Source organism: Panthera uncia (assembly GCF_023721935.1).
Source record: "Panthera uncia isolate 11264 chromosome B3 unlocalized genomic scaffold, Puncia_PCG_1.0 HiC_scaffold_1, whole genome shotgun sequence".
Lineage (NCBI taxonomy): Eukaryota > Metazoa > Chordata > Mammalia > Carnivora > Felidae > Panthera > Panthera uncia.
The window spans coordinates 60891971-60905575 of NW_026057582.1; the positions used below are offsets into that span (position 1 = coordinate 60891971).

The window sequence follows — 13605 nt, forward strand, 5'->3', positions numbered from 1 at the left end:
AATAATAAGTTACAAATGTATATTATCAAAAGTGATATTTATATTAAGCTTTGTAGGAGCATAGTTATTTCATGAAACGAATATTTTCATTCTGAGATAGCACAATTGAAACAAATCTTGGCTTCTTGCACTTGAAATCTGTGTCTCTCTACCGAAAGCATTTCTTTTTTTTAAGATTTTATTTTATTTATTTTTTTATTTTGTTTTATTTTAAATTTTTTTTTTTAACGTTTATTTATTTTTGAGACAGAGAGAGACAGAGCATGAACGGGGGAGGGGCAGAGAGAGAGGGAGACACAGAATCGGAAGCAGGCTCCAGGCTCTGAGCCAACAGCCCAGAGCCCGACGCGGGGCTTGAACTCACGGACCGCGAGATCATGACCTGAGCTGAAGTTGGACGCTTAACCGACTGCGCCACCCAGGCGCCCCAAGATTTTATTTTTAAGTAATCTCTACACCTAACATGGGGCTTGAACTCACGACCTGGAGATCAAGAGTTGCATGCTGTCCTGACTGAGCCAGCCAGGTGCCCCTACCAAAAGCATTTCTGTGTCATCGTATATACAAATTATTTGGAGACAAAAGTCTCTTTCTGACAATGAATTGATTGACTTTAACTTTTTTTTTTTTTTTTTTTTTTTTGACTTTAACTTTTTAAGAGTCATTTATATCATACTTTATAACAAGATAAAAATGCATGTATTAGCAGTTTGTGGCAAAGAAAAAAGTATCACTATGTATGTTCTGGTTTTTTTTCCACTAGGCATTTTTATTACCAATTTGTGAAGCAGCAGCTATGAGAAAAGTGGTAAAAGTGTATCAAGAATGGATCCAGCAAGAAGAAAAACCTTTGTTTATGCAAGAGCCTGAAGAAATTGTGATTTCCTCTTCAGACTTACCTTGTATTGACAATGTCACAGACCGTGTTATTTCAATGGAAGAAGGAGAAAAGAGAGAAGAGGTAAACTGATAATACTTACATATTTTAGTATAAGTTTAATAGATGAGACTTTCATGAAAGTATAACACATGAACATACATATATTTAATAGGAAGTTAAAGATACCTTTTAATATATTTTGCAGCTTAGGTAATATGGTAGTTACCTCAGTTACCCTGTCTTAAAGCTCTTTGATGTCACAACTTTGAAAAATTAATATTGAGGTTATATACTGATTCTTTAATTCATTGTCTAGATCAAAATTAGATGCCATTATAAAAGGTGTAATAATTGAGACTAATAGGAGGGTGGCAGAGTACAGGAAGGTCCTGAGCTCACCTCTTCCCATGGACATATCAGGGCTACAACTACATACAAAGGGACACTCACAGAGAAAGACCTGAGGACTAGGAGACCAGCTCTTGGATAGCTAAAGATAAATGAAAAAAACATGGGATGCCTGGCTGGCTTAGTTGGTAGAGCATGTGACTCTACTGTTGTGAGTTTGAGCCCCATGCTAGGTGTGTAGAGCTTACTTTAAAAAAGAAGAAAGAAAAAGCCACCTTGAGAAGGGTAAGTGTGGCAGAGAGGTAGTCAGGTTGGGAACCAAACCTCCCGTCCAGCAACCCACAAGTGGTTTGATAGCACAGGCACAGAGGTTCCTTTCTTGAGGAGCAAGGGGATTGAACCCCACATTGTACACCCACACCCAGGAGATCTGCACAGGAAAAATGAGCCCCCACAATGTCTGGCTTTGAAAGTCAGCAGAACTTAACTTTAGGAGCTTTCAAAATCATTGGGCCTTAACTCTGGGACAGCTGGTGGGGGTGGGGGTTGCTGGTTGGGGAGGACTATAGGAAACTGAGATAATGCTCTTAAAGGTCCCGCACACAATCTCACTCACTCTGAGACCCAGCACAGAGGCAGCAGTTTGCAGAGCACCTGAGCTATACGTGAAGGAAATTTATTGACTAATTTTAGGGCATATGCTGGAGGGGCAGGGGTCTGTAGGGACTTTTCTTTGGAAATGGAAACACTAGTAGGCACCATTTTCTTGCCCTTATTTAGCTAGCTTAAGGGCTCCAGTTCTGACACTCTCCACCTACATTGCTAGCACCAGTTGCCCCACTTTGGCATTCCCCTGCAAAACCAGTCCACCCCTCCAGTAGACTCCCTCTTAAGCTGGTCCTACCCTGCCACACCCAGTGGGCAGCGTTGACTGGGACTGGTGTCCCTCCAAAGTGACTCCTGCCCTGGGGAAATGAGAGACTGGTCCTGTCTACCAGCACACGCACAGTATCATGCCTGGGCCTTTCAGCCAGCTGTGCCAAGGTCCAACTCCTCCCACCAATGCACCTATAGCAGTCCTGCCTGGGCACTGCAACCAACAGGCCCTGCCTACCAGAACGTCCAAGCAGTCAGAGCTCATTCACAACTGAAGGGTGCATGCTGCACACAGAGGAGAGCACCTGGTTTTGGTGATGGCAGGGGAGGGGATTGTGCTTCTGGACCCCAGAGGACACCTTCCACACAAGGCTGCTACCTTTGAGAACAGGAGATGTAGCTGACCTACTGCCTAATGCATGGAAACAAACACAGAGTCAGACAGAATGAGGAGACAGGAATATGTTCCAAATGAAAGAATAAGAAAAAAGAAATCTCAGAAAAATAACTAAAAAGGAATTAAACAATCTACCTGATAAAGAGTTAAAAGTGATAGTCATAAAGATGCTCACTGAATTTAGGAGCAGAGTGGATAAATTCAGAACTTCAACAAAGAGATAGAAAATATTTTTTTAAAAATCAGAGCTGAAGAATACTATAACTCAAATGAAAAATACACCAGAGGGAGTCAACACTCAGGAAGAGAATGCAGAAGAATGGATCAGTGATCTGGAAGACAGAATAGTGGAAATCATCCAAGTTGAGCAGCAAAAGGAAAAATAATTTTATGTAAGATAAGGTAAGGGACCTCTGGAGCAACATTGAAAGTATTAACATTTGCATTATAGTGGGTCCCAGAAGAAGGGAGTGAGGAAGGAGCTTGTTTGAAGAAATAACAGCTGAGAACTTTCCTAACCTGGGGCAGGAAACAGACATCCACGTTCAGGAAGCATAGATAGCCCCAAATAGGATGAACCCAAAGATGTCCACACAAGACACATAAGAATTAAAATGCCATAAGTTAAAGATAGAGAATTTTATTTTTATTTTTATTTTTATTTTTTGTAAGTTTTTTTAATTTATTTTGAGAGAATATGTGTGTGTGTGTGCACGTGCCAGCCAGGGAGGGGCAGAGAGAGAGAGAGAGAGGGAGAGCGAGAATCCCAAGCAGGCTCCATGCCGTCAGCGTGGAGCCTGATGCAAGGCTGGATTCCACAAACTGTGAGATTGTGACCTGAACTAAAATCAAGAGTCAGATGCTTAACTGACTAAGCCACCCAGGTGCCCCAAAGAGACAATTTTAAAAGCAGTAAGATAAAAGCAACTTACATACAAGGGAACACCTACCTATAAGACTCTGAACTGTGTTTCCAGCAAAAACTTCGCAGGCCTAAAGAGAGTGGCTTGAAATGTTTAATGTGCTCAAAGGAAAAAACCTGCAAGTAAGAATATCCTGCAAGGCTATAATTCAGAACTGGAGAGAGAGATTCTCAGACAAACAAGTTAGAAGTGTTCATCACACAGCACAGCCTTACAGGAAATGTTAAAATGACATCTTTATGCAGAAAAGAAGAAGCCATAACTAGAAGTAAGAAAATTATGAAAGGAGGAAAACATTTCACTGGTATGAGAAAGTAGGGGAGGGACAGTAAAGTATTCTCAAAACTGAGAAAACTTTTTGAGACTGGAAATCAAAGAAGGCAACTCCATATGGTTTACAGAGTTTTATTATTGTAACTTACTGACCAGGGGTCAGGCAGACAGTGATTTAGGTGCTGTACAGCTATTCTCCACAGAGTCTGGACCTTAAGCCCACATATTTTATGGGACAAGAGATGCGCAGAAGGGTGTTATTATGTGATCAAAGGGCTCGCATGCACCTAATTGACAGGTAACCTTTAAATAGATCTTGTGGTACCACCTGTGCATCATGAAGGAAAAAGACTGTGATATCTCTAACAGATTCATGGGAGGCCAAAGCAGGCTCCCTCCATCCCAGCCTTGGAAGACACTTTTAAAGTATGTATATTAATCTCTAAGGGCCTGGAACATGTAGCCCAAGACAGGTTATTGAATGAATATGAACAAGATGGAGAGCCACAGGTGGAGTCAGTATTGTCAGCACTCCTACAACTGGTAAAAGCAAACATATAATAAAGGAAATAGGTCAGTCACTTGTAAAGCTAGCATGAAGGTTAAAAGAAAAAAGTAGTCAAATCAGCTACATTTAAAATAAATAGGTAAGGGATACGCAAAAAACATGTAAAATATGGTGTCAAATACCTAATACATGATGAAGGGGAGGTAAAAATGTAATGCGTTTAGAATGTGTTTGAACTTAAGTGATCCTCAACTTAAAATATATGACTATATACATGGGGTGTTATACACGAACCTTATGTATGGCAACCACAAGCAAAAAACCTGTGATAGGTGCACAAAAAATAAAGAAATCCAAGCATAATACTGAGGAAAGTCATCAAGACATAGCAAGACACTAAGAAAGGAACAGAGGACTACAAAAACAGCTAGAAAACAATGAACAAAATGGCAATAAGTACATACCTATCAGTAATTACTTTAATGTACATGGAGTAAATGCTCAATCAAAAGTCGTAAAGTAACTAAATAGATTAAAAAAAAAGAACCATTTATATGTTGCCTATATGACACATACAGACTGAAAGTGATGGGATGGAAGAGATATCCTATGCAAATGGAAATGATCAATAAAGCTGGAGTAGTAATACTTGTATCAGACACAATAAACTTTAAAACAAAGACTAAAAGAGAGAAGGGCATTACATAATGATGAAGGAAGCAATTCAACAAAAGAATGTATTTGTAAATATACATGCATCCAATATAGGAGCATCTAAATATTTAAATATTAATAGACATAAAGGAGAAATTGACAGTAATACAGTGATAGGGAACATTAACATCCCACTTACATCAATGGATTGATTGTCCAGGCAGAAAATTAAATTTTTTTTTAGTGTGTATTTATTTTTGAGACCGAGACAGAGTGTGAGCAGGGGAGGGGCAGAGAGAGGGAGACACAGAATCAGAAGCAGGCTCCAGGCCCTGAGCTGTCAGCACAGCACCCCAACAGACAGAAACTTAATAAAGAAACAGTGACTTTGAGTGAGACATTAGACCAGATGGACTTAACAAATATGTACAGAACAGTCCATTGAAAAACAACAGAATACACATTTTTTATAAGTGCTCATGGAACATTCTGCAGGATAGATCACGTATTAGGCCACAAAACAAGTCTTAGTAAATGTAAGAAGGTTGAGATCATATCAAGCATCTTTTCCAACCACAGCATTATGAAACTAGAAATAAATTAGGAAAAACTGGAAAAAGCATAAAGACATGGAGACTAAACAAGCAGTGGGTCAGCAAAGAAATAAAAAAATAACCTTGGGAGCACCTGTGTGGCCTGGTTGATTGAGCATCCAACTCTTGATTTTGGCTTGGGTCATGATTCCCAGGGTTGTGGGATTGAACCCCACATCAGGCTCTGCACTGAGTGTTGAGCCTGCTTAAGATTCTCCCTCCCTCTGCCCCTTCTCTGCTGGCATGTGTGCTCTCTCTCTCAAAAAAAATAAAAAATTAAAAAAATACTTTGATATAAATAAAAACGAAGACAACGTTCCTCAATCTTTGGAACACAGCAAAAGCAGTTCTAAGAAGTTTGTATAAACACAAGCCTACCTGAGGAATCAAGAAAAATCTCAAATAAACAATTTAACTTTATACCTAAAAGAACTAGATAGAAAAAGAATAAAACCAAAAGTTGGTAGAAGAAATAAAGATGAAAGGAAAAATAAATGAAACAGAGACTAAAAATACAATAGAAAAGATGATGAAACTGAGAGCTGGTTCTTTGAAAAGATAAAATTGGTAACTTTAACTAGACTTATCAAGAAAAAGAGAGAGGACCTAAATAAATAAAATCAGAAATGAAGAGGAAGAAGCAACAACTGATACAACAGAAATACAAAAGCTATTTATAAGAGACTACTATGAAAAATTATATGACAACTTTGAAAAATCATATGCACAACGTACAAGATGAATTGCACAACCTACAAGATGAATAAGTTCCTAGAAACATTCAGTATTCCAAAACTGAATCAGGAAGAAATAGAAATTCTAAACAGAACAATTATTAGTAATGAAATTGAATTAGTAATCAAGAAACTCCTAACAAAAGTCCAGGACCAGATGGATTCACAGGCAAATTCCATCAGACATTTAAAGAAAAGTTAATACCTGTTTTTCTCCAACTATTCCCAAAAACTGAAGAGTAATGAAACCTTCCAAATACATTCTGTGAAGCCAGCATTACCCTGATACCAAAACCAGACACAGACCATACAAAAAAAGAAAAATACAAGTCAGTATGTTTGATGAACACAGATATAAAAATCCTTAACAAAATATTAGCAAACTGTATTCAACAGTACATTAAAAGAATCATTCACCATGATCAAGTGGTATTTATTTGGGGGATTCAAGGATGGTTCAACATTTGCAAATCAACATGATATACCACATTAACAAAATGAAGGGTAAAAACCATATGATCATATCAATAGATGCAGAAAAAGCACTTGACAAAATTCAACAACCATTTATAATAAAAACTCTCAGCAAAAAGGAACATACTTTAACATGATAAAAGCCATATATGAAAAACCTACAGCTAACATCATACTTAAAGATGAAAAACTGAGAGCTTTTCCTCGAAAATCAGGAACAACAAGATAAGGATGTCTATTCTTAACCACTTTCATTCAACATGGTATTGGAAGTCCTAGCCACAGTGATCAGACGAGAACAAGAAATAGAAGGCACCCAAATTGTTAAGGAAGAAGTAAAACTTTGGAAATGACATGATACTATACATAGAAAACACTGAAGATTCCATCAAAAAACTGTTAAAACTAATAAATAAGTTGAATCACAGCATACAAAAATAAACTTAATCTATGGCAGAAGAAGCAAAAATATACAATGGAGAAAAGACTACTTCTTCAGTAAGTGTGTGGGAAAACTGAACCACTTTCTTACACCATACACAAAAATAAACTCAAAATGGATTAAAGACTCAAGTGTAAGACCTGAAACCATAAAACTCCTAAGAGAAAACGTAGGCATTAAGCTCTTTGACATCTGTCTTAGTAATGTTTTTTTGCTTTTGTTTTTGCTTTTGTTTGTTTGTTTTGGGGGGGTCTGCCTCCTCATGCAAGGGCAACAAAAGCAAAAATAAATGGTTGGTACTACATTAAACTGAAAAGCTTTTGCATAGCAAAGGAAACCATCAGCAAAACAAAACTGCATCCTAGCAAATGGGGGAACATATTTGCAAATGATATATCCAATAAGGGGTTTATATTCAAAATATATAAAGAACTCCTACAACTCAACACCAGAAAACCCAAGCAATCTGGTTAAAAAATGAACAGAGACACTGATTAGACATTTTTCTAAAAAGGATATAGGGCCAACAGACACATGAAAAAATGCTCAACATCATTAATCATTAAGGAAATGCAAATCAAAACTACAGTGAGGTATCACCTCACACATGTGAGAATGGTAGTATCAAAAAACAAGAAATAAGTGTTGGTGAGGATGTGGAGCAGAGGGAACTCTCTGCACTGTTGTTGGGAATGCAAATTGGTGCACTATGGAAAACAGTATGGAGATTACTTGAAAAATTATAAATAAGAATACCATATGATCCATTAATTCCATTTCTGGGTATATTTAACTGAAAAAATGAAAACACTAATTCAAAAAGTTATATGCATTCCTATGTTCATTGCAGCATCATTTTCAGTAGCCAAGATATGGAAACAACTCCGTGCCCATTGGTAGATGAATAGATAAAGAAAATGTGCTCTCTCTGTTAACACACACACACACATACACACACACACACACACACACACACACACACGATAGATGTTACTTAGACCTAAAACAGAATGAAATCTTGCCATTTACAACAACACGGATGGACCCAGAGGCTATTATGCTAAGTGAAGTAGGTCAGGGAAAGAGATTTAATTTTACTTAGATGTAGATTCTAAAAAACAAAACAAATGAAGAAATAAAACAGGACCAGACTCATAAATATAGAGAACCAGCCACTGGTTGCCAGAGGGAGGAAAGGTGGGAGAGATAAGCCAAATAGGTGAAAGAGATTAAGAGCTACAAACTTCAAATTATAAAATAGTCACAGGGATATAAAGCACAGCATAGGGGATATAGTTAGTAGAATTATAATAACTTTGTAAGGTGACAGATGGTAACTCCACTTATTGTTGTGATCATTTTATAATGTATATAAATGTCGAACCACCATGTTGTATACCTGAAACTTGTATAAATAATTGTATGTCAATTATACTTAAGTAAAAAAGGTATAATATATAAAATGCATTAGATAAAAATGAATGTTATAATACATATTCCTTAAGGATGCTTACCAAACTACAATTCTCCCTTAACCTGCCTTATTCTAGGAGTTTGGTACTTACAACAAACCCAGAATATTCTGAATTCTTTCTTGGAAATTTTCATACTATTGCTCATTGCAGTGTAAAAAAAAAAAATCCTTAAGTGCAGAATAAGCTGGTCTATGATGAGACTGGAGTTTACTCATAGAGGAAAAAAAGAGGAGGGAAGACAGAAGTGAAATTTGAGTACCTGGTATCATTTATTCTTTAAGCATAAATTCTTTTTTTTTTTTTATTTTTTTTAATGTTTATTTTTGAGAGAGGGAGATAAGAGTGCAAGTGGGGGAGGGGGGGAGAGAGAGAGAGAGAGAGAGAGAGAGAGAGAAAGAGAAAGAGAAAGAGAAAGAGAAAGAGAAAGAGAAAAGACACAGAATCTGAAGCAGGCTCCAGGCTCTGAGCTGTCAGCGAATATAAATCACTGATTTATATTTCTGATAAATTTAATATATATAATAATGATTTAAAATTTGGTTTTAATTATAAAATGGAGTTGTTACAGATTAGGATAATTATACATGTGTTTTTTTATTCACTTAGTATCTGTGAGATACTTAAAAGACATGTAATACCGTGTGTGTGTGTGTGTGCAAACTGTCATGCATCTTGTAATATGTTTAACATTCCCTGGCTCATCCTATTAAATCTCAGTTGTATTCTCCATTCTTGTGACAGCAAACTCCTAGAGTGCCCTGTAAAATATTGTAATACCCTCATGGAGAACCAATGTCGGAGATACAAACATGAAAAGACATCTTTTCTACCTTCACATAACTTTTGGTTTAGCAAGAAGACAAACATGAAAAATAAATATTATAAAAGAATGTTGCTATGATCCTAGAGTCTGAAATAGGGAATACCTAACTCTACTTAGGCTTAGAGAAGTCTTCATGCAGGAGGTAGTATAATATGAAGTGCATGTAACAAATAGGGAAGGAACCACATGGTGTGAATAGCATCTACAAAGATGTGAGAGACCCTAAATATATCTACTGTACATAACTATATATATATTATATATATACATTCTGTATGTACATACTATATGTGTATGCCAGAATTTATATGCCATTGTAGTGACTTGGATTACATTATAGATAATGGAAAGCCTTTGGAGGATTATGAATAGAAGAATGGCATGGATAGTTATATATTTCAGAAGATCATGTCAAGCCCAGAATGGAAGGTAGGTTGGAGGCAAGGAGACTAGTTAGGAAATATTAGCAATGTCCAGAAGGGACATAAGTACCCAGGACAGTGGAAATTGCAATGGAAATACAAGGGAGAAGACAGATATGAGCTGCTTCGGTGGTAAAATCAATATGCCTTGATGATTAATTGGCTGAGAGAAATGAGGAGTGGGGAGATGTCCCAAGTTTGTTTCTTTTGCAGCAGGGTAGTTGCCATTCACATATGACTAGGAATTTTTACAAAAGCAAGTTTGGTGGTGGTGACTATGGTGCCTAGAGGGGTTGGTAAGAATGGGGAGGACATGGTTAATAAACTTTTAAGTATTTTGAGTTGGAGGTGCTTTTAGGTCATTCAGGAAGAAATGTTCAGTAGATATCTGATCATAGGATTATGAGGTTTAAGAGAAGGGGTATAGTATACTGTGGTATATTGTGTTGGCTGTGCAGACAGAGCTGATTTCCATTACTTTGGTAATGGCAGAGTAGTTTGTATTAGACTAATAAATCCCCTGCATATTGCACTTAAAAGCTCTAGACAGAATATTCAAGAAAACAAGAGACTGTTTGAAGATGTTGAGGAATGACCAAAAGCAGAAAACAGCTAGAAAGAAACTTACAAAAATTAATAAATAAAAGAGAACAAAACTGAGTCTGTTTTTGCGGCTTTTCACCTAAAGGAACTCCTTAGTCTGCAAGGCGTTTGACAGCTAACACTCAGGCAGAAAGATACAGTCTTAGTGGTTTGAAGTACCTAATATTCTCTGTCTTTGGGTAATAAGAATTTTAATACTCTAAAGTAAACCAAATAGAAACTGTTTTCTGTTGATTTATTTAAGTTATTTGGATTCCAAGGGCGCCTGGGTGGCTCTGTCAGTTGAGCGTCCGACTTCAGCTCAGGTCATGATTTCATGCTTCATGGATTCGAGCCCCGCGTCAGGCTTGCTGCTGTCAGCACAGAGCCCACTTTGGATCCACTATCCCCTCTCTCTCTCTTCACCTCCTCCACTCATGCTCTCTGTCTCTTAAAAATAAATAAACACTAAAAAATAAGTTATTTAGGAGCGCCTGGGTGGCTCAGTCGGTTAAGCATCCGACTTCAGCTCAGGTCATGATCTTGCGGTTTCTGAGTTCAAGCCCTGCATCGGGTTCTGTGCTGACAGCTCAGAGCCTGGAGCTTGCTTCAGATTCTGTGTCTCCCCCTCTTTCTGCCCCTCCCATGCTCATGCTGTGTCTCTGTCTCTCAATAATAAATAAACGTTAAAAAATTTTTTAAAAATAAGTTATTTGGATTCTGTCATTTACTTTAGAATGGAATTCATGTTTTACAGAACTGTAATATAATCCTGTTCTTAAATGTGTGAGTTACAGAAGGGAGATTCATACATTATATCCATAGAAAAATGTCCCTATATCTGAAATGATAAAATTTCTGTCTGACTCTTAGGGATGACTTTTTGTTTTCTTTTTGTTTTTGTCAATGGGAAGAACCTTTTTCACAGTGAACATATATTGCTTTTGTAATCAAATGAAACATTTATTTTGAGAAGATGCTTAGTAGGAGGACCCAATAATTTCCAGTTTACTTCTTCAGCTTTTATCTTGTTGTAGCATTCTTAATGAAATATGAAAAACTTGGTATTTTTCTTCAGGAAAATGGGACTGATGTTGCTGATCATGTTCGAAATTCTACTTGGACAAAAAATGGCACCTACCAAGATGTTCTTCATAATGCCTCCGAAGAAGCCACAGAACAAAACATACGAGCTGGTACCCAGGCAGTTTTGCAGGTGGTTCATTTCTTGGTTGTTTTTTAAAAATACAATAAAATAATCATTAAATATTTCAAATATATGTTTAAGTATTTCAGTGTACAATATAATTTTTTAATAAAATCAGTACCCATGTTTATCAGTTATCCTTAGGACATATTAATTTTGTTTTTTCCTTAACTTTTGCTTCCTAATTTATATGTATTACAGCTTTAAAGTTTATATAAATTGTGTCATGGTGTACTGTCATCTGGTACTTTCTTTTTGTATTAAACGTGTTTTTGAGATGTGTTGTTGATACATAGCTGTAGTTCATTCATTTTAGCTACTTTCTGGTATTGCAATTTATGGTTATTTCACATTTTACTTAAGTGATTTTTCTGTTGATGGTTTTTAAGTTGTTTCCAATTTCTCACTATCAGATAGTGCTGCATGGAGCATTCTTACATATGGTTGTGGGTTGTTGGTTTTCTTTGTACTCTGTGGGAGAATTTCTCTAGGTTATATACTCAGAAGTGGAGCTACCAGGTTGGAGAAGTTGTACATTATCAGCCTTACTTTACTGTTACTACCACATTGTCCTCCAATGTGATTATAATAATTTACATTTTCTTTGGTAGTGTTTGCGAGTTCTCGTTTCCTTGTATCTTCCCCACTATATAGTTAGATTTTAATTTTGCTGCCTCATATATGTGAAATGTTATTTTATTTTTTTAAGTTTGTGTTTCCTTGTTTTCATTTAATTTCATCACCATTGAAATTGAGCATCTTCTTATGAATTGCCTATTTGTATGCTTCTTCCCTTATTCTGTTGGGTTGTCTTTTTCATATTGATTTGTAGGAGTTCATTGCAGTCATTCATTTTTTAAATCAGACTGTTCTTGTCAAGGCCACATGTGACCTCCACATTGTTAAATCAGATGTACATTTTTCTTTTTATTTATTTTAATTTATTTTTTTAATATTTATTTATTTTTGAGAGAGAGATAGAGTGTGAGCAGGGGAGGAGCACAGAGAGAGGGAGACACAGATCTGAAGCAGGCTCCAGGCCCTGAGCTATCAGCACAGAGCCCGATGTGGGGCTCGAACTCATCAACCGTGAGATCATGACCTGATCCGAAGTTGGATGCTCAACTGACTGAGCCACCCAGCCGCCCCCAGATGTACATTTTTCAATCCTAATCTTACTGGACTTGTCAGGAGCATTTGACAGAATAGACCATTCCCTCCCTATTAAAACTTCACTTGGCCTTCAGAGTAGCATCCCTCCTGTATTTCTCCCAACTCAGTGGTCACTTCTCAGAATTTTTTACTGGTTTTTAAAAAAAATTTTTTTAATGTTTATTTATTTTAGAGAGAGAGAGAGAGAGTGCAGAGCATGAGCTGGGTAGGGGCAGAGAGAGCGAGAGAGAGGGAGACACAGAATCCAAAGCAGGCTCCAGGCTCTGAGCTGTAAGCAAAGAGCTGTGTGGCTCAAACTCATGAACTGTGAGATCATGACCTGAGCTGAAGTCAGACGCTTAACCGACCGAGCCACCCAGGTGCCCCTTTACTGATTTTTTCATATTTCCCTGACTATTCATGTTGAAGTGCCCAAGAATCAGTTCTTGGATCTTTCTATTCTCCTGTTTGATCTCATCCATTCTTCTGGCTTTAAATGCTTTTTACTGCAACTTATACAATTTTGTTTCTAGTCTGAGACCTCTTGTCTGAACTCTAAGAGCCTTGAACTCAAATATTCAAATGCCAAGGTAGCATCTTCACTTAGATATCTAATAGACATCTCAAACTTGATGCATCTAAAATTTGGCTTCTCACCTTGCTCAGCAAACATGCTGTTCCTGCAGTTTTCTTTGTTTCGTTTATAGCACGTTTTTCAGTTGTTCAAGCCACCTTGTCTCCTGTGTCTCTTTTATATTCTACATCTAATTTGATACCAAATCCTGGCCATCTTAAGAATGTATGCAGAATACTCCTATCTATTAGCTGTTCAACACTCACGC

At 37.1% G+C, this 13605-nt stretch overlaps 1 protein-coding gene across 3 annotated transcripts in view; it reads left to right on the top strand.

The window, feature by feature from the left end:
• Positions 1-13605, top strand: part of RALGAPA1 (Ral GTPase activating protein catalytic subunit alpha 1) — a 270966-nt gene that overhangs the window by 79607 nt on the left and 177754 nt on the right. For all 3 annotated transcript variants that reach the window (XM_049612882.1, XM_049612883.1, XM_049612884.1), the window contains exons 11-12: positions 764-961; positions 11483-11620. In XM_049612882.1, coding sequence (XP_049468839.1) covers positions 764-961; positions 11483-11620 — 336 coding nt within the window. The remainder of the gene's footprint in view (positions 1-763; positions 962-11482; positions 11621-13605) is intronic.